We start from the raw sequence: 20,286 nt of genomic DNA, 5'->3' as shown, positions 1-20,286 counted from the left end.
TGAAAGACTCAGTTAGCCGCAAAACATCATTTTCATCCAGAACGCTTCTTCCCTCCCTGAAAGAAACTTTCTGATAATTCCATTCATGCATCCAAACTCGTAATTCTCAATTTAGCTTCCATCCAGCCACAGGTTTGCTTTTAAAACAAGTTTAACATCAAAGCTGTTAAAAATTGTCATTAAATTGTCATCCATGAATTGTCGGTTATAATTGTCGACTCGTTTCAAATCTTTAAGTTTAAAATTCTTAGTAATAACATTTCTTCATTTTTAAACTTGCCTCATTATTGAAACAAAACACAGAAAAGGTATATTTCTGGTTATTGTAAAGCAAAGATCCTAGCTTCTGATTCAAAATAATTTGCTATAAATTTAACTATCTAAATCAAACATTAATCTTTGGATTAAAATTAGACCAAACAGGTTGGTGTATGAACTTAGATCATACATAAGTATCCGGGATATTTATGTATGATATAGACTTCTTAGATTAATATGCTTGGTCATTTTTCAGTATCCAACAACTGATAGCAAACAGTGTTGATTCTAGTGTGTAGTTTAATTCTCTTTAAAAATATTTTTGCATCACATTTGATTCATTAGGATCAGCGAATACAGAAATGTCATTGAATGAAGATTTGTTTAATTATTTGTGGACATTTTACATCATAACATTTTAAATGAGCTCAAACTGATCCATTAAAAATCAGAAATTATTTGGTGTGGGAACAAGAGGTTATAGGCTGCACGGTGGAGCAGTGGTTAGAGCGGTTTCTGTGCAGCAAGGAGGTCCTGGGTTCACATCCCAGTCTGGGTCTCTCTGCATGCACGGGTTCTCTCCAGGTGCTCTGGGTATAGACGATGGATGGATGGGCATGAGATTATGTTTTATGTCTTCAGACATTTCACAGTGATTTCCAGCGGTTTGTATTTAATCTGAATATCAGTGTAAAGGCTCATCACATGTTAATCTGGTTTCACAACTCTGATGTTCCTCTCGTTTCGGTTCCGTCTTCTTTGTCTCACAGTACCAACACATTCCTCTTTGAAGGAGCAATTCTCTTTATCTCATGACACCAGAACAGTCCCCCCCCCCCCCCCCCCTTTGTTTTTGTAGAAGCTCAGAGTCCAAACCAAAAACAAGAACCACTAAACCTCCAGGACCAGCCTGTAAGCGATCCTATGTAAATTTGACCTGCAGAGCTAAATCCTTTTGCTATTGCTACAGTTGGACTAGATTTCTAGGCTAAACAAATTACATCATAAATGTGATCAGAATAACGGCAACTCTTCTGTTCTTGTCTCTTTCCTGTCCTCTCAGACACCGGCGGGTAGACAGAAGGCTGCCCGTTTGGAGCCTGATTAAAAAGGAGCTTTTCTTACTGCAGGTTTTGTTGCATTGAAGTGGTTCATTCAGTACATTCTACCATTTTCTTTGCACTAGCAAACTGACATTTTTTTTCATCTACTGAATCAAATTTTATTATAACTGAATTGAATCTGGACCTGAAACAAATTGGACATGCTGTTTTATTTGAGCCTGGAGATGACTGGTGCTTTTAAAAATGATGAGAACTGCTGTGACTCTAAAACCAAATTATTCATCCAGAGACTCAGATAATAGTTTGTTTCACAATAAAATACACAAAATCAATGACATTTAAAAATTTAAAACAAGTAAGAATGGAATCAAATCCCGATGCCCACGAGTCCTAAGTCCAGCCTGCTGGTGATCAAAAGATTAAAACAGACTTCTGATTAAACCTCACTGTCAAACCATCCATCTTCACCTCCTAGACTCTGTAGGTTCTGAGGACAAAGTGTCCTTGTCCTTTGCTTTTCTAATGATGCTGCTGTAGCAGTTTCAGGATAGATGGAAACATCTGCTGAGGAGCATCAAGGCCCCAAATGAAATCCAGATGTTCCCAGTGTTTGATGTGCTGATGGTAGACCAGGTTGGGGACCTGCAGACAGAACGAGGTCAACGATTCTAGCAGTCCCAACATCAAACAGCAGGGCAACAATGGGTTGATAAAAGGAAAAGTAGTGGCTGACGGTCAGGTGGTTAAATGCAGACATATTGAAGATGCTTATTATGAAACACCACATCTGTCTGAAAATTCCTCCGCAGTAAAACTGAGATCAAACAGCTGCATGCATCTTCTGACCTGACACACTGGGAGTGGTGACTCTGTAACTGACCTGAGTGAGGAGGACTGCCATGTCTTTGGGGTCCGCCAGAGTATCATGTCCCCCTGAAAATAAAGCTGTAGGAACCTTCATGTCCTGCACTTGATACTCAGGAGGTGTAGACTGGGGAGGAAAACAAAGATGCAAGCAGAGAGGGACATCAATCATGATCATGTTTCAGAGACTGAAGTTAGACTCTAGTGTTACCTGGACTTGGTGAGTAGAGTTTTGGACTCACCTGATTGTAGCGCTTCATGTTTCCTTCTCGTCCGTAGTCAAACGCCATCAGTTTTCCTTGTTTAACTGCCTGTAAACAACAGGAAGAGTCAGTAAAAATGGTTACAGAAGCGTGTAACTGGATGCGTCACTTTCATGAAGAGCTGCTAGGTTGTTTCACGTGTGTGTGTGTGTGTGTGTGTGTGTGTGTGGTACCTGAGCCCAGTGGACCATGTTCTGGACTGACGTCCCAGCAGGACAGTGGGTCGTGTAGACAGGAGTTCGAGTCTAGAACACATCAGGGTTCAGGTCAGAACTGATTATTATGCCGATAGAAGCAGCTGACGCTCCGGTTTTAGAACAAAAAGCTGAAAGCTTTAACGTTTCTGGATTCTACAACCTTTTAACACTCCAATGTTTAATTTTTTTTTTTATAAAACAAAGTTGCTTAAACAAACATCCAAAGCCTCATGCTGATAAAAACACTCAATGTTAGTGGGTTTTTTGTGTTGTTCTAAATGCAGAGGTACGAACCATGTTAAGGTTTTTTTCATCGAAGCCACAGAGGATGAAGAAGAGGTTTCCACAGAGCTCGTCCAGCACCGTCTTTGCACACACGTGTTCGGCAAGCCATTTAATGTACTTACTCTGAGGCAGGAAGTCACGCTTCCCAAAAAGCTCCTGCAGGAGGCGAGCGCGAACACATCGTCAGAGCTGAAACATGGCTCAAATTATTGATATAAAAATGAAATATAAACATCCCAGCAGCAGATACTACTGTTAACCTATAAAATTACATTCCTCCTAAAGGTTTTCATACCGAAACTGATTTTCCTTGTTAATGAAGTAATCACACCATTGACAACATTTAAATCAAACACTTTCCAAGCACTTTTAAGCTAGTTTTCCAGAGTTTTCCCATTGACGCTGATGTACTTATACATCATACTTATACATGGACAGAATATATGTGCTCAAAACAATTATTTCATTTCCTTCTCTCATGAAAGTACACATTTTTGTACCACAGCCAATTTCAAAAACTTAAAAAAAATCACAATAGGTTCAAGAATGTCAAGGACCTGTAAAATCCAACAGATAAACCCAAATAAATCGTAATTTTCCGTGTTTAATCAATCGTGTGCTCACCCAGATCAGGCCTTCGGGCAGGATGGAAAGTTTAGTCATGGGGCTGCTGGTGAACGCCACAGTAGCGACCGGAGCCAAACCCAGGAACAGACGAACCTTACTGGCCAGTTGTGGCAGCGTGGAGAATGCAATGAATGCTGGGAAACAAGAAACAAAGAAGAAATACACAAATGAAAATGAGATTATGCCACAGATGAAAAGTAAAAAAAATTAAAAAACTGCAGTAATTGAGCGTTACCAATGGTGGTTCCCTGTGAGTGTCCGATGTAGAAGATCTGCTCCTGAGCCGTCAGCGTCAGAATATAGTTTATAACAGCTGGAAGGTCCTTCAGAGCCATCTCATCATAACTAGACCCAAGAAGAAAAGATATTGTTCTGTCCCAAGTTAAAGATTAAAAATGATTCATAATAATTTAGTGATAAAAATGTCATATTTCATCTGTGGTAATTGATGTTAAAAAAGAGAGTCATTTAGTTAAAAAATATTTTCTATACAGTCAGCATTAGTTTTTCTGTATCTTATTTTGAAGGAGTAATCTGTGTTCACAATGCATTGTGGGAAGTGGAAGCTGCAGTCAGCTGGGGAAAAACATTGTACAGAAAGCCTGCTTATCCGTGTTCAAACTTTATCTCCTGTGCCCTGAATCTTTATATACACCATCGAAAGCAATGACTTTTCACTCAGCACTTTCGTCGAGCTATTCAAGCCACAATTGTAAAAGATTGTAAGCTGTCGAGAAGACCGTAATAAAGGAGCAAGACGCTCAGTTTCCTGGCTCACGAAGAATGAGTTTGGCTTGCTGTTGACCTGCGTAAGCATACACAGTGTATCCAACACATAGCGACAACAGTACAGATATTATACCTTTATCATAGGGCCTGGCGCCCATCGGTCAGAAATTTGCTGCTTTAAAAGCCGAGGTTAAATTCTACAGAAGCCCGGGTGTCCAAACAGGAAAATCAAAGTTTTATTTTAGAGGGCAGAAAACATTTGTTCAGGTCTAATGAACTGGGACAAAGAGACATCCCACACTTGGTTCTACTGGTGTAGACTGGTGATCTTCTCTGTCCCTACACCCCCAGCAGGTCCCTGAGGTCCAGTGACCAAAGTCTACTGGTTGTGCAGCACCAGGCAAAAGACCAAAGATGACGGATCATTTGCTGCTGTGGCCCCCAGACTCTGGACCTCTCTCCCCCTGAGCCTGAGATCAGTGGACTCAGTGGTCTCCTTTAAAAGCAGATGAAGACGCAGCTGTTCATGCTGGATTTGGTGTGACCTTCAACGCCCTCTCCTTGTTCTGCTGCTCTACCTACCTATTTCACCTTCCTCAGGATCCACTGATTTCCCTCTTTCCTGTTCACTCTCTCTCTTTCTTTACATTTTTTTAATTACGATTGTCAATTTTTTGCTCATTTTCTAAATTCTTTTTCATATTTAAAATTTTTTGTTTTTGTAAAGCGCCTCATGATTTTTGTCTTGAGAGGCGCTATAGAAAATATCTTTTCTTCTTCTTCTTCTACTGTTGACAGATAGTCTACTGTATGTTCTCACCTAAACCTCCAGAACTCCTCGTCATCTGGTTTCAGTGTCCTGTGTTTCCTGGACCAGGTGTTTCCCCGGCTGTTCCCGATCCAAACGTCGTAGCCTGCGTCTGCCAGCACGTAGGCCAGACTGGAGTTGGGAGGATTGGTGACCCAGTTGCTGCCGGCAGCCAGGAGGCCGTGCTGCAGGAAGACCACCGGCCTCGGACCTGTGGAACACCAGGATCAGTTAGCCTGCTAAAATAAAACCAAAGGTCCAAATACGTAAACTGACAATGAGTCACGTTTAAGCAATGACACGGTAGGTTAAAGTTCATTTCAAAATCTTTCTCCATTCAGCGTGTTGGTGTTACTGACCTGTGGTTTGTTTGAGTCCCCGAGGGATCCTGTTGACTGTTAGGAAGTAGTCGTCCTCTGTTGGAACCTCATGCTCCTCTGCAGGGTAACCCCACCTCAGAATGATCTCCGTCTGAATGATACACACACACACACAAACTTAACAGCCTGCACAAAAACCACACACCACATCTGGATGCTGCTGCTTCTCATCTTCTCACACCAAACCGATACTTTAGAACAGTGGTTCCCAACATTATTCCTTGAAAAACCCCTTGCCTGTGTTAAAGACAAGCCAGGACCCCCAAACCCAACTCACATTAAAAGTGATTAATTACTAACTGTATAAAGACACGAGGTACAACTCTTATACAGCGTTTTGATTATGTTTTAGGGTGATTGGACATGTTACTGGGAATTTACACGTCATTTTTACTAAGGTAACCTCACAACCTCAGCACAGACAACATTGCGAGGACTCCTTGCAATCTTGTGGGGTCACAGACCGCAGGATGCTGCTTTAAAACATTAAGAAAAAAACCTGCACCTCTGAGGCAGCAGAGAGGGGAAAAATGCCGATAGAAGTCTGATCAGATTTACAAATCTGTCCAGGTGCAGGTGTGGAGCCTAACAACTGGAACATTACCCGTAAGGCAACCAAGGCAGAAAACCATAGCTGATGGAGTTTTCAGGAAGTGACACACTTCTCAGAAATTAGAGCTGTAATAAGTACAAATGTAAGAGGAACCTGTGTGAGGGTTTGAACCCTGCATCTGCGTTTTTACTGAGATCAGCTGCTCAGAGACTACAGTCAAGGCTTTTATTATGAAAAGTCACAAGATGCACAACTCAGTTGACAGAGATTTCTCAAACGGATTTTTTTGGGGACAGAAATATGATTAGGAATAAAATCTTCTTTTAGCTTGTGTTGACAGTCCTTCTGCAGGAAACAGGAAGAGCTACCTCACCTCAGGTGTGAATCATGCGACCCGTATACTCACAATGTTCATGTCCACTTCAGGGTCCAGCTTCTTTGATGGGCCACCAGTGCACCGCCGACTGCCAGCAGTCGAGCTGGTGTGGACGAGAGCTGAAAGGAACAACGCACACACTGACAGGCACAACATCATCTGACACACACACACACACACACACACACACACACACACACACACACACACACACACACACACACACACACACACACACACACACTTTCTAAAATAAACTCTTGATGATGATGAATAAAAGAAGACTCTTTTTTCCATTACAGGAATGACACATTTACATGAACCAGTTTAGGTCATTTATTCCTATTGACATTAAAACGATGGCAGATTTATTTTAATTTGTCATTTTCAACAGATTTATAACACATTTTTCATCTGTTTGCCAGTGTCCGTTTCCAGTGTTTTATTTTTTTCCCCGCATTGTTTACCGTTTAGTTGGTTGTTTACTTTGTTACAGGCTGCTATCCACCCTCGTGGATGTTTATTTTACAAAATTGATTCGAGAGCAAAACGTAACAGGAAAAAAACCCAAAGATGTTTGTAACATTACAATTAAACAGAGAAAGAAAACTGTGTTTATATAGAACATACATAAAAAAGGCCAGCTGTTGCACAGCAGTCTTGAAATATTTCAGTGCTTTTGGGAAGAACCATGAAGCTTTTATTCTGACCTTCTGCGACAATAATGTTTGTTTGTTTATGATGTTTTAACTTTACGTTCCGTTTGTAAAATCTCAGTAAAAAACACCTTTCCCCCTAGATCACTGATTAGACCAGGTGCAAACTTGCAGTAGTCTCTTTAACATCGCACGCCGACGTAGCACGTTTACAACCAGTTTCTTTTACAGCCTGCTGTGCCCACGGGTGTGCCTCCGACACTTTGTTGTAAAATGAGCCCGGTTCCGGTCCGTTCTGTGTTGTATCGGAACCGCCGATTCTACACAACCTTCTCAGTTACAAACGTCAGGTAAGAGCCCCCAGAACTCACCTGTCCTGCTGGAGCAGACTTGTAGACTTGTGAGAACTGTGCAGAGGCTTTGAGGTCACATGACTTGATGGGAGGAGCGCGTCATGTGAGGTTGAGGTCTCCTTCTGATTGGTCAAAAGTCCAAAATCAACTTTATGTCTATCTAAAATAAAAACCAGCTTCATAACTTTGTGATTTGATTATGTCCCTTAAAGAATCCTCAAGTTTAAACTCGCTTTTATCCCGATCATATTTACTTTGAAATCGCTAACGGAAGTGATGTAATTTAAACCCGGTAGTTTTTTTTTGTCCATCCACATTTCTGTTTTATAACTCGGTTATTTTCGACTAGAACCGAACCGAACAGTCTCGGCCGGTTGAATGACTAAACATGTCCCGGGTGTTGATAGTCGGAGCCGGGTTGACGGGCAGCCTGTGTGCCTGTCTGCTGAGGAGAGAGCTGCAGAATAAAGTTCAGATTGTTGTATGGGACAAGGCGAGGGGCGCGGGTGAGTGTCATGCAAATCTGTATAGACAAATCTGATATTTTAAGGTCTCATGAATTCGCAGTCGAACTGAAGCGCGCCTTAGATGACTTGAGAAAGCTTTTATATCAGATGGGTATTTGCATTAATTCGGCGCATGAATGGACTTCAGTCTGGCTGCTGTTAGAAAGACTCACAACGAAAAAGTTCACTCTCATTCTTACATTCAGACATGGACATCTGAAGGTGGCAAAAGCCACAAGCATCGATGAGGTCCATTGTAAAACTTGCCTCTAAACAATCTTTAATAGCTGGTTACATAGTAACTCACCAGACAGCTGACCGTATATCAGTTATTTCTGACTCACCTGTCAGACTTATCTTTAGGTTTCATCATGATGACCAACAAGCAGACTTTAGATTGGACTTTTACACTTGAGGTTTTGGTGACGTCTTGCTTTCTGTCATCATTTTGTCTCACAGAATAGTTGAATTTTCTTTTTAGTTGCCATAAGGCAAAGAGAAAAATGTCCATCACATATTGAAATCTGCTTCTAATCTTAAAGGTTTCTCAGCTTCTCCTCAGGTGATTGATTCTTGAATGTGAGAGTTTTTAAACAAAGTTTGATCAACTTGTATCCGTCAGGTGGAAGGATGTCTACCAGTCGTCCTCCTGATGCCTCTTCTCACTCAGCTGACCTTGGAGCCCAGTACATCACAGCAACACCAGCCTACGCTTGTTCCCATCACAGGTACGTCTCACCTGGTAGCTGCTGATGCAAGTAAGAAGCTATTGAAGCTTTCATCATGTGTGTGTTAAGTTTCTACACAGAGCTGCTCTCTGCTGGTATCCTGCACCCAGTTGACTGTCAGATTGAAGGTCTGCAACAGAAAGATGGCAGTAAAAACTATGTAACACCCCGGGGCATTAGCAGTGTGGTCAAACACTTCTTGTCTGATTCAGGTAATCTCTCTCACACACACACACACACACACACACACACACACACACACACACACACACACACACACACACACACACACACACACACACACACACACACACACACACACACCTGTCACCCATAAATATTGTTAAATGAAATTAATCAAATAGTTCTTTATTACAACTTTCTATTTATTTGAAACTGTGTGTCAGGAGCTGATTTGTTCCTGGAGCACCATGTGACTGGTTTGTACCAACGTGGTGCATCATGGGAGGTTCGGAGGAAGGCAGGAGATAGCGAATTGTTTGACGCTGTTGTCCTGACGATACCAGTGCCACAGATCCTGGAGCTGCAAGGAGACCTGGGAAACTGTAAGACTCCCAGCACCAGTCTAACACCTCAAACCACATTTGACCATGGAGACGAGCTCTGAGTAGGAACATGGCTAAAGCAGGGGTCACCATTCTTTGTGAAGCAGAGAGCTACTTCACCATTATTGAGCCGTATGAAGGGCTACCAAGTTGGTAGACAAAGTTTTTAATGCACACAACACTGACCTTTCAACTAGTATAGATTTGAGTTTAACTAAACTTCATGTATAATAAACACATTTTAAGGCTCTTTTATTATTTTCAAATCCATATCAGTACAACTGAGATAAAAAAAAAAGCTCCTTTTCTCTTTGGGCATGTCCCTTCAGGAGTCGCCACAGCCAATCATCCGTCTCCAATTAGTTTAACCCTCCCACTGTCCTAATAGGCATGACCCCGCAAGGAAAGTTGACCATTGAGCAGGGTTGATGGTTTATCCCTTGGGTCCATGTGGCAGGGGTGAGGAGTGAGCACCACTTCACCCCTGCCACATGGACCTCAAGGGATAAACCATCAACCCTGCTCAATGGTCAACTTTCCTCACGGGGTCACCCATAAAGACAGTGGGAGGGTTAATCTTCTGCATCTACCTACACACCAACTAACTTTGTGTCCTCTTTCACCTTTTTGGTCTTCCTCTCAGCCTCCTGCCTGGTGGCTCTAACCTTAGCGTCCCTGTACCTGTCATCATTGTCTCTCCTCTGGACATGTCCAAACCATCTCAGTCTGTCCTCTCTGACTTTATCTCCAAAACATCTAACATGAGCTGTCCCTCTGATGGACTCATTCCTGAACCTATCCATCCTTGACACTCCCTAAGTGAACCTCAACATCTGAGTTCTGCTACCTCCAGTTCTGCCTCCTGTCTTTTCCTCATGGACACATCTCTAAACCAGACAGCATTGCTGGTCTCCCTAATGTCTTCTATACCTGAAATGCTTTTATCACACCTGACACTTCACCCATTCTAACCTGCTTCACACACTTCTTCACCTGTTTTCCACATACTCTGTTGCTTTGCACCATAGATCCTAAGTCCTTAAGGTACTTCTACACCCTGTAACTTATCCGTTCCGCTTGTGTCCCTCTCATTTACACACACATGCATTCTGTCTTGCTGCAATTAATCTACAATCCTCTCTTTTCCAGTACATATGTCCACCTCTCTAGCAAACAAGAAGGGGCTTAGTGCTGATCCTTGATGCAGTCCCACCTCTACCTTGAACTCTCCTGCAGCACACCTCACTGCTGTCTTACAGCGATCATACATGTTCTGCACTACTCCAACATACTTCTCTGTCACTCCACACCTCCTCATACACCACAGCTGCACACTTTCTCTAAATCTGCAACAAAATTTAACTCCCAAACTGTTCTTCTGCTCACAAATACTCACTTTTTATGTAAGAAACTTTTAAATAATTGGCACAAAGAACTGAACTCAATTGGAATGTTTAACTTTTTGAGGTGCCTTGAAATGACTCTTGTTGTAATTTAGCGCTATGTACATTAACTGAATTGAATTGTGACCTAAGCCTAGCTTCCACCACTCTTTCCCAGAGCTTCACTTTATAACTCATTAGCTTTATTCCTCTGTAGGTCCCAAAATTATGTAGACCTTCTCGGCTGCCAAGTTATCAGTTACATGATTGTAGCTTCTTCGGGGGAGAAAAACACTTAGCGAAACAATCTAGTTAGCAGCTGAAATAGCAGATAATAATACAGTTAAAGAGCAAACTGTAGAAGAAATAGTTGAGTGTGGAAAGTGGTCAGTATGTCCTCCAGCAGTCTAAGCCTATAGCAGCATAACTACAGAGATAGCTCTGGATAACCTAGCTTTTTAGCTGGAGGCATGTTGAGAGCCATCTTTACCGACTGTACACCCCACCTTCCTCTACTCCCCCACTTGTCCAGATCTAGGCTAACATCAGATTTAACCATAGGCCCTATCAAATAAAAATGTTTTAAGCCTAGTCTTAAAAGTAGACAAGGTGTCTGCCTCACGGACTAAAGCTGGGAGCTGGTTCCACAAGAGAGGAGCCTGATAGCTAAAAGATCTGCCTCCCATCCTATTTTTAGATATTCTAGGAACCGCCAGTAAACCAGCAGTCTGAGAGCGAAGTGCTCTGTTTTAGAACAACAGTGACTGCACCTTATCAATGAGATGCTTTGCATGAAAGATGATAGCAACGTCTGGTCCGCATTAGTTTACATTGAGACGATGCGATCCTTTCTCACAGATCCTCTTTATGAGCTTTTAGAGACGGAAAACACGTGAACACCAGCTGTCACAGTTCAAGCGGGACACCGTTACATTCCTTCTGCTTACTGAGTCAGAGGGGGGTTTGATGTTAAAATCTGTCCAAAGCTAACATACAGTAGTATTTTAGCTACAGCGAGGCAATAAACAATCTTAAAAACTCGGAGGCTTATCAGTACCTACATAGTAACAAGGTTGGTCATGTTTTGTTGAAAGAGATGGGACTCAATCTTATTTACCTAAAAGTAGACATAGATCTGAGTCAGAGCCTTAAATCCCTCATCACCAAGCCTGGGTTTTAGTTTCTACATCAAACTGCAGGAGGACACTTTTAGGTTAGTAACGGCAGTCTAAACGCACGTTACATAAAACTATTCAGAAAATTGTACAAATGAAATCATGCCTGTTGCTCTTGTGAGCCTGCTGTCAGATCTCTTTACTACCTGGCGTCTGTTCTGAGGTTTGTCATATCCAACAACACAGTAGGATGCGGGCGTTCCTCTCTGGGTTGTTTGAAACATAACGAAAGGAACTCACAAATACAGTTTGAGGTAGTTTTCAAGTTAAGATTTTTCAGCCACACTCCTCTGGGCTCCACATCTCTGGGGAGGTGGTGAAAGCTGCACCGACGCTTGCAGCCACACTCTCTTACCGCCTGGTGCGTGTTATAAACATCACTCTTGTAGCCACAAATGAAATTTTCTCTGGTTGTTTGCACAACCACAAACACAGAAACATTTTACCAAGTCACGCAAATACATTTTTCAAGGGTAAATCATTTATAAAATCCTCTTTCAATGTTCAAATGAACCTTTACCAGCATCAAAACCACACCATGCAAACCAGTGGGTTAGTTAATTCACCGGATGTTGCTACCGTCATTGTTTCTCCATAAGGAACGTGAAAAATAAGGTAGAGAGGGCTCCTGGGGGGATCCATTTGGTGACCCCAGGTCTAAACTGTCTTCACAGAGATACAACACACCCTTTACAAGTTGGATGAACCTGCAGAGGTTCGGGTGACCGTCTGAGGTGGTCATGTCTGCTGTAGGAATGCTTTCACCTGAAATGTTCTGATATCAAAACTGCTGTAGTACATTAACAATGATCCACCACACGGGGGCAGCAACAGCTTTGCTTTTGTTTTGATCAACATCTTCTCATGGGTGGGTGTAACTGATTATTGATAATAATCTGAAATTCAAACAAACTCAATTAGGAAGATTTTCATCAGACACTGATCACAGAGAATGAGGTTAGAGGACAGAAAACAAGCCGGAGCTCGTCTAACACAACACACACACATATGCACACACTCAAGAGAATCAATGCATTCTCTATTATGTCACTTTCTTGAGCGCTGATTGGCTGACAGGCCCTTTAATAAAAACCTAGTGAGGTGGAGTGTTGTGGATGTGTGAGGACGCTGCGGAGTCCAGAGAGCTGGTTCTCAGGTCCAGATGTGGCTTCAGAATTGGTGTGTGTGTGTGCGCGCGTGTGTGTTTGTGAGTGTGGTGTGTATGCAGGTTGCTGCAGACAACAGCTCCTCCTTGTTTCTTCAAATGATGAAATGATGATGTCACATTCAGGTCCTCTGATTGGCTGATCAGGGACAGCGCCCATTTCCTCTGACATACACACTCAGGTTATTATTAGATTGTGTGTGTGTGTGTGTGTTTGCTTGCTTGCTTGCAGAAGGAATCTGCAGCCTGTCTCTTTGTCTGAATCATGAAATTAATTCTTTCAGGGAGAAACAAACAGGATCAGACTGGCTGTAAACTGTTCTGAGCTCCTCAGCTGAAGTATGCTGGACTTTCTTAACAACATTTTGTGGTGCGGAAAAAAAAAAACTACTCGAGCCAGGGCAGCTTTGAGAGGACAATAATGTCAACATTTACAATTTGAAATGTGGTCGAAACACTTGACCTGTTTAAGAGGGAAATAGTCTTTTGGAATCACTGCGATTTCCCTCTGGGCCTTCATTATGTTTGCCTGCCTGGAAAAATCACACGTTTTATCTCAAAAGGTGAGATAGGACTCACAACTAACTAGTTGAGACTGAGTTTTGTCATGAATTTTCAACCTGCCACTAGGTAAACGACACCAGACAAAAGTTTTAGTTAAGCTGACTAGTTTATTGTAGTTAGATCTTTATCCACATACACTGAACCAAATGTTTGGGCATCAGTAGCTCAGGAGGTACAGCAGGTTGTCCAGTAACCGGAAGGTTGTAGGATTGATCCCGGCTCCTGGCCGAGAATGCTGCTGTTGTGTCGTTGAGCAAGATACTTAACCCACCTATCTGCTGGTGGTGTTCAGAGGGGTCGGTGACGCCTGTGTTTGGCAGCCTGGCTTCCGTCAGTACTCCCCAGGGCAGTTGTAGCTCATAATCACCAGTGTGTGAATGTGTGTGTGTGTGTGTGTGAATCGGTGTGTTGTGAAGAGCCTTGGGGGTTGTAGAACCCTAGCAGGCGCTATACAAATACAGGTAATTTACCATTTAACAACAATCAGAACTCTGTATGACATCAGCAGCTGGACAAGTGTAGAAACTGAATTTTCCATGGTGCAGTAGGTGAGTGTCTAACTTTGGCCTGTCCTCTGTGTCTCAGTGATGTCTGCTCAGCAGAAGCAGAAGTTGGAAGGTGTCAGATACTCGTCCCGCTTCGCTCTCGCCCTTTTCTTCTCTCCAGATGCTGTCTTTAGTTTCAGTTGGGGGGCAAAATACGTCACAGACAACCCCTGCATTCGCTACATCGCTGTGGACAACAGGAAACGCAGTGCAGGTCTGTGTCCTCATCTGCTCCTTGGACTCTGGCTTACCTGTCCACTTGTCTTCTCACCGATTAACCCGTATCCTCACCTGTCTTCCCAGACTCTCCAGGTCTTGGTCCGTCCCTTGTCATCCACACCAGTGTCCCATTCGGCTTGGAACACTTGGAGCGAGACAAAGAGGACATCCAGCCAATCATCTTACAGGAGCTGCACAGTCTGCTTCCCGATTTGCCTCAGCCAATCAGCATCAAGTGTCAGAAGTGGAGGTATTCTCAGGTGAGTCCCTGTTTCATGACAATCTGTTTCTTCAGGTGACAGATCTTTTAATCATCTTTTTGTTTCTTGGGCAGGTGTTGACCTCAGTTTCTGACTGTCCGGGTCACATGACCCTCCTGCCACAGCCGCCGCTCATCTGTGGCGGCGACGCTTTCAGTCACTCCAACTTCGATGGCTGTGTGGACTCTGCTTTGAGTTTGTTTGGGGCTCTGAAGACCTCTTTAGATGTTCAGAACACCAGAGCATCACCTGTCTAACATCCTTAAGGCACCGGGAAGTGATTGTAGATTAGTCCTAAGTAGATGTTTTGTCCTTATCTTTAAATAAACTATGTTGTGGATGTGAACAAACATCAGTGTTTCTGCTTTAAACAGAGTACGCTTGACCTGAAGACACACCTCCACAGGTCCTGCTGCACACCAGGTTACCTTGAATAACAGTTCTGGATCGTGTGACCCGAATGCACAAAACAAAATTCAGACCACATAAAGGCCACAGGTAGGGGGGGGTGGACTAGGTCCAGGTTCCTGCTTTCTGACTGGTTCAGGACCAGTTGTGTACCACCTGGTGTGATAGCTGCAGAGCATCAGCCGGCTCCGACCAGCTGACTGATGCAGCGAAGATGCTGCAGAACTTCCTCTGATCTTTTTATAGCAGCAGAACAGACAGAATTAGTTCTGGTTCTCTACCCGTGAGGCTCTGAGCGCGTGACCTCATTTCTTCTCTGTCGTTTGGAGCGCTCTCAGTACAACTGCTGCAGAGTGTGATTATTTCTGTCACAGGTGGATGACAAACTGAGCAACATGAACAGCGTTTGCTCAGAACACCAAGAACTGGTACGCTCTCTGCTCTGATTTGACTGGTGTTGAAGAACTCTTGAGGCTTTTTGTCTCCCAGCAACAGATGGAAACACTCCAGATGAGTTTGGTCTCATGATACAAACTCAGCAACTGGATTTCCTAAAAGACAGAATCTTCAGGAACCAACATAATCGGAAGAATTCATCCTGTCTGTGGTTTAAATTCTGATTCAGTTAAACTCATTGATTACCAGGGTATCTGCAGGTTTAAGGGAGCCAAATTTAAGACCTTTTTAAGGCCACTTTGACCAAATTTAAGCTATAATTTCCAGCTATTGCCTGGGGCCAGTGCTAACGTTGTGAACGTGGGATTAGCCATCCAGTTACCATTAAACTTGCACTTCCCCATGGCGCAAGCCAAAAGCTCCCACTAGCTTAACCAGCTAATGTGCTCATCTAAAAACAGCCCCCTTTCACAACCAACTGAATGTGTACGGTTCCGCTTACGCCAACATCGTACACAAAAAATGCTGAACACAAACTAGAAATTCACGAAAATTTTTATAGAAATAAAATAATCTTGCTTATTGGGTCTTTGGTAATTTAAGACCTTTGGAAACTGGATTTAAGGATTTTCAAGGCCTTAAATTTGGAAAAGCAAATTTAAGACTTTTTAAGGACCCGCGGATACCCTGATTACATTTTGCTTTTGTATTTTTTGCAACAACAAAAAAATCCCTCAGACATTATTTCTATTTGAGGTTTTTATCCAGTACACAACTTGTTAGAGCAGGATGTCATTTTCCAATTTGGAATTTTTACTTGTCACCATAGCAACAAGCCGCAGGTTCTGATGCATCATTTGGTGTTAGAAAAGAGATTTCACATCCTCTGGATGATTATTGATGTAATGAGTTCCAGCTGGACACCTCAAGGCTCATGGGAGTTCGCAAACAAAACTCGGGACAAACCACAGCTGTTTATAAATAGTTTATTCACCTTTACAGTGTTTTTATTTCCATATAAAACAAGGAGCGGCAGAATAAAACAGGGAAGGGAGGAAGAGGGTCAGTTTAACGCGTTTCTATGGCGACGTGGGTCGTAGGATTACAGCGAATGTTTGATGACTGAAACACCAAAAGAAAACGTGACAACAGAGTTGGTATGGACAACAGAGTCCTGCAGAATGGACCTATACTCATCATTTAGAGACCACTGCAGTGAGAGGATGACATCATCATGATGACATCACAGTCAACAGTTTATCTTGAAAGAAATTACCTTCAGAAATTACAGAAACCCTCAATGAGGAGAAATGTTTGTTGTTGACCTAATGAAATGCTTCAGTCATCAGATGACTTTAGGTAAAAGAGCAGGACACAAGTGTTTATGAGGGCAGGGCTTAGTCCAAAAGAACAGAACCCATCATCCCAGAAACGATCAGATGGTTCAAATTAAACTTTTTTTTTTTACTCCTGGACTTGTTGGTTCTGTTATTCTGAAACTTGAAGAGCCAAATCGTATCTCACATTAGTCACATGATGACTGATAAATGTGATGAAATGTAGAGTAACTGGTGATTGTTTCATAAACCAACAGGTGATGAGGACTTCACCTCCTCTGTCAGGAGGAGAGATGACCTCATCAAACCAAAAATAAACAGACAACAAAAAGTGAGCTTCGTGTTGGCAGATTTGGTGATGAGATGTAAACAGAGCGAGCTGGTTGGCTGAAACAGAAATCTAAGTATGAGTCTGAGTGGAAAACCAGTCTAAACCAGGTTCTATCAGGTGGAACCAGAAACAGAACCTGAACATTTTTGAGCAAAACAGCTGATGGAGACACGAGGCGCCTACTTTTATGGATTTGTTTCCAGAAGAGTTGAGCTTTTCATCGATGACCAACATCTGGCTAAAAGAAACCACCATTAAGCACCTGACCAATGTGGACAGCACCAACCTGACCTAAACACCTGAAGCCCATTCAGTTTACATTACAATCAGCAGATCTACTTCCTGCCTTCATCAGGAAGTAATCTGCTGTCACGCTCATCTTCAGCATCTTCTGTGTTTACTCTGGCTGAACAAACACTGAAGATTCCTGAATTTATTTTATTTAGCTGCTGTGATTTTTCTTTTTGAATTTAAAGGAAGGTTATTAAATCCATGTCCAATTAAATCCTCCCAGGCTGATCAGGCTCGTCTAGCTGACCAATCAGCACACACCTGACTCTGTAGGAGCTGGTAGAACTTCCTGGGAGCTTTAAAGGTCAGCAGCTATGAAACAAGCAAAACATCCTGAAACAAAACTTTGAACGACTGACAGGTTTCTGATTTTGTCCACGTTGGTCGTGTCCGAACAGGCTGATGACAGGAAGTGGGTCAGGTCCAACAGCACCTAAGAGAAGTGTCGCTGTAAATAGCAGGTTCAGAGAGCTGCAGAGCATAGCAGAAAAGGCCTGACTAAATGCTTGCTGCTGTAGAAAGCACCACAGATGGACAACAAAACTTATAACTTAGCACCTACATCTAAACAAGATGGCCTGGAGGTCCAACAGCAGCTCAGCTAGTTCATATGAAGCTGCAGGCTGATCACTGAGGAGGAAGAAAGTCCACATCAGCCTCTGCTCCTAGGTTTGATACAGACGACTGGAAGGAAACTGACCCACTCGGCATTAATGAGCCAAACATAACGACCAATATACCTGCTGAAATCCCCCTGTGAGCAGAAAGTGGTCAGAGTTTTCTCGCTGAAGGTGTGTGTGTGTTTCATACTTCAGAATGCCGGCTGTGTGATCAGACCCTTCCAAAGGCCAATAACTTTCATAACACAGACCTCCAGAACCAATCTGGAGTCCTGACACGGCACCAAAGATGGACAGTAAGGAAGAAGAGAGCAGATAAGTTTTAGCACCGAATGTGAAGACCATAATCAGGAACACGGACTGAAACTTCCACTTACTTCAGACCTAAGGACATCTCTAAAGTTCACCTGCTTCAGTAGAACCCAGACAGAAGAGTTGGGTCTGCCGAGATGCTAATATGACCATAAAACCTCTTCTTGTTGCTAGTTTACAAATGTTTCGATGCTCAGACATTTCCAAAAATACAAGTGAAATGACTAATATTCTATAGACAGAATAAGAATTATTGTTCATCACTTTCTCTGAAATGACAGAAACCAGACATGCAGGAGCCTTTTCCACCAAAGTGGTTCTAGTGCTGGTTCAAACCCAGTAACTGCCACAGAAGCAGCTCTTCATCTTTCAGCTGCTGAAGCACAGACGGTTTCTAAAGTGGATCCAGCACCACAACCCAGTGGACAAAGGTTAAAAGAGGCTGGTGTTGGAGCTTTCATCTTTAAAAACTGCTTTTCTCAACCTCTTCTGACCCATACCGTAAAGCTCTCAGGACCCAGACACCACCCAAATCCTGGTTTCTGTTTCCAAAAAAATTCTACATCTATAGCTTATACGGTTCTGATAAATCCATGAAAATAACTGAAATCCGCCGAACGCCACCACCACAGCATGATCCAGACAGATGGACAGAGCACGCCTGGAATTATTTACAGGACACATCCGGATTCAGTGAAGTGTTTTAAATAAACTCCACCCACCTAGCATTTAGACACATAAAAACCAAGCGCTCCGTTGTGTCAGAGACAGCGTGCAGCTGAGACGCAGATTGACAGAAGGAATGGTTATACTGTGTTGTTCAGCTTAATGATGGATATAAATACATATCTTGTAGCTCTGGGGCTAAGTGAAGAGGATCAAGGAGGACAGACAGAACCAGGAATTTTTTCACAGCAGAAACAAGCTGATTGACAGAATGGCAGCAGATCGTGAAGAATCCAAACATCTACTTCAGAGTCACATTCAAACAGGTCAGCACTTCTCTCAGTGCACCGCCATGCCACGAAAACAAAAAAATCCCACCCAATTTTAAGATTCTAGCCCAGAGATTTTAGGAGGTCAAAGCCTCCAGATCAAAGCTCTAAATGTTGCAGAGGTCCAATCTGAACCCGACTGATGCGGCTCATCAGCTAGTGTCTGTGAGGGGGTGAAAAACAAAATCAAGTTTTCTTGCTTTGATACGTTAAAACTTATCAGAAACAAATTTTATGTACCACTTCCTCATTTTAAAACACAAAAATTCTGTTAGATTGTTTCTGCGGGGACAGACTGAGCTGCTTTAGCTCATTAAAACGCTACAGTAGGCATGGACGGTTAGGAGGTTCTGATGGACGACCTTCAAGAGCTACAACAGAATAATTTTAAACTAAAACTTTCCTGTGCATCCAATTAATTTACAAACAGAAACGTGACTACTATTACTACCACTTAAATGTCACATATTACTGTTTTATCTACTACTGTAGGGACAGTATTGGGCTGCACAGTTGCGTGGTTGGTAGCAGAAGCACGTGGGACCAGGTTTCTGATTCCAGAAAAAGATGAGGGTTTACCTTGATCTGATTCTAAAGTGGGCTGCTTGGTGGCACAATTACTAGCAACGTTACCTTGCAACAAGGTTGTGGGGTCAAAACCCATATGCAACCTTTGGGTTTTGTGCAAGATCTCCTCATGAATGTGTGGGTTCCCCCACAGTACTCAGGATTTTCCCAGACCTAAAACATGCATGTTTGTTTAGTTAGTGGATCTAAATTGTGAGTGATTGGGGGTGTTGTTGGTCTCTACTTGGCCCTGCAACGGACAGGCGACCTGACCAGGGTGACCCACGCATTTACCAGATGACTGCTAGAGATGGGCACCAGTTCCTGTAATTCTAATCAGTACTAAGCAAGCTAAGAAAAACAATGAATGATGAATATTTAACTTAAACATTTTATTTGGGTTTGAAAGAGCTAAAGATTGGTGGGGAATTCATTTCCTGTTCTCTGCTGACCAAAGTAGCAGGAGGCTGCTCGAATGATGCTATAACTTTTCTAAAAATGTGAGC

General features: G+C 42.7%; 2 protein-coding genes across 2 annotated transcripts; one reads left to right on the top strand and one right to left on the bottom strand.

Annotated features, from left to right (window-relative positions):
• Positions 1-1,512: 1,512 nt before the first annotated feature.
• lipf (lipase, gastric) lies at positions 1,513-7,521 on the bottom strand. Its single transcript, XM_015962494.3, has 11 exons — positions 7,432-7,521; positions 6,435-6,563; positions 5,455-5,566; positions 5,108-5,306; positions 3,794-3,903; positions 3,556-3,692; positions 2,941-3,087; positions 2,623-2,694; positions 2,429-2,497; positions 2,203-2,313; positions 1,513-1,964 (listed from the first exon to the last, which is right to left on the bottom strand). Exons 2-11 carry the CDS (start codon positions 6,561-6,563, stop codon positions 1,842-1,844), a joined length of 1,209 nt encoding a protein of 402 aa, XP_015817980.3. The 5' UTR covers positions 7,432-7,521; the 3' UTR covers positions 1,513-1,841.
• A 180-nt stretch (positions 7,522-7,701) lies between these two features.
• On the top strand, positions 7,702-14,873 carry rnls (renalase, FAD-dependent amine oxidase). Its single transcript, XM_015962488.3, has 7 exons — positions 7,702-7,919; positions 8,542-8,647; positions 8,717-8,859; positions 9,055-9,213; positions 14,085-14,258; positions 14,348-14,523; positions 14,598-14,873. Exons 1-7 carry the CDS (start codon positions 7,802-7,804, stop codon positions 14,778-14,780), a joined length of 1,059 nt encoding a protein of 352 aa, XP_015817974.3. The 5' UTR covers positions 7,702-7,801; the 3' UTR covers positions 14,781-14,873.
• Positions 14,874-20,286: the final 5,413 nt, after the last annotated feature.

This window comes from Nothobranchius furzeri, chromosome 16, assembly GCF_043380555.1.
Source record: "Nothobranchius furzeri strain GRZ-AD chromosome 16, NfurGRZ-RIMD1, whole genome shotgun sequence".
Classification (NCBI taxonomy): domain Eukaryota; kingdom Metazoa; phylum Chordata; class Actinopteri; order Cyprinodontiformes; family Nothobranchiidae; genus Nothobranchius; species Nothobranchius furzeri.
Note: the sequence above shows the minus strand (reverse complement) of the source record. Positions and strands in the feature narration are given on the sequence as shown.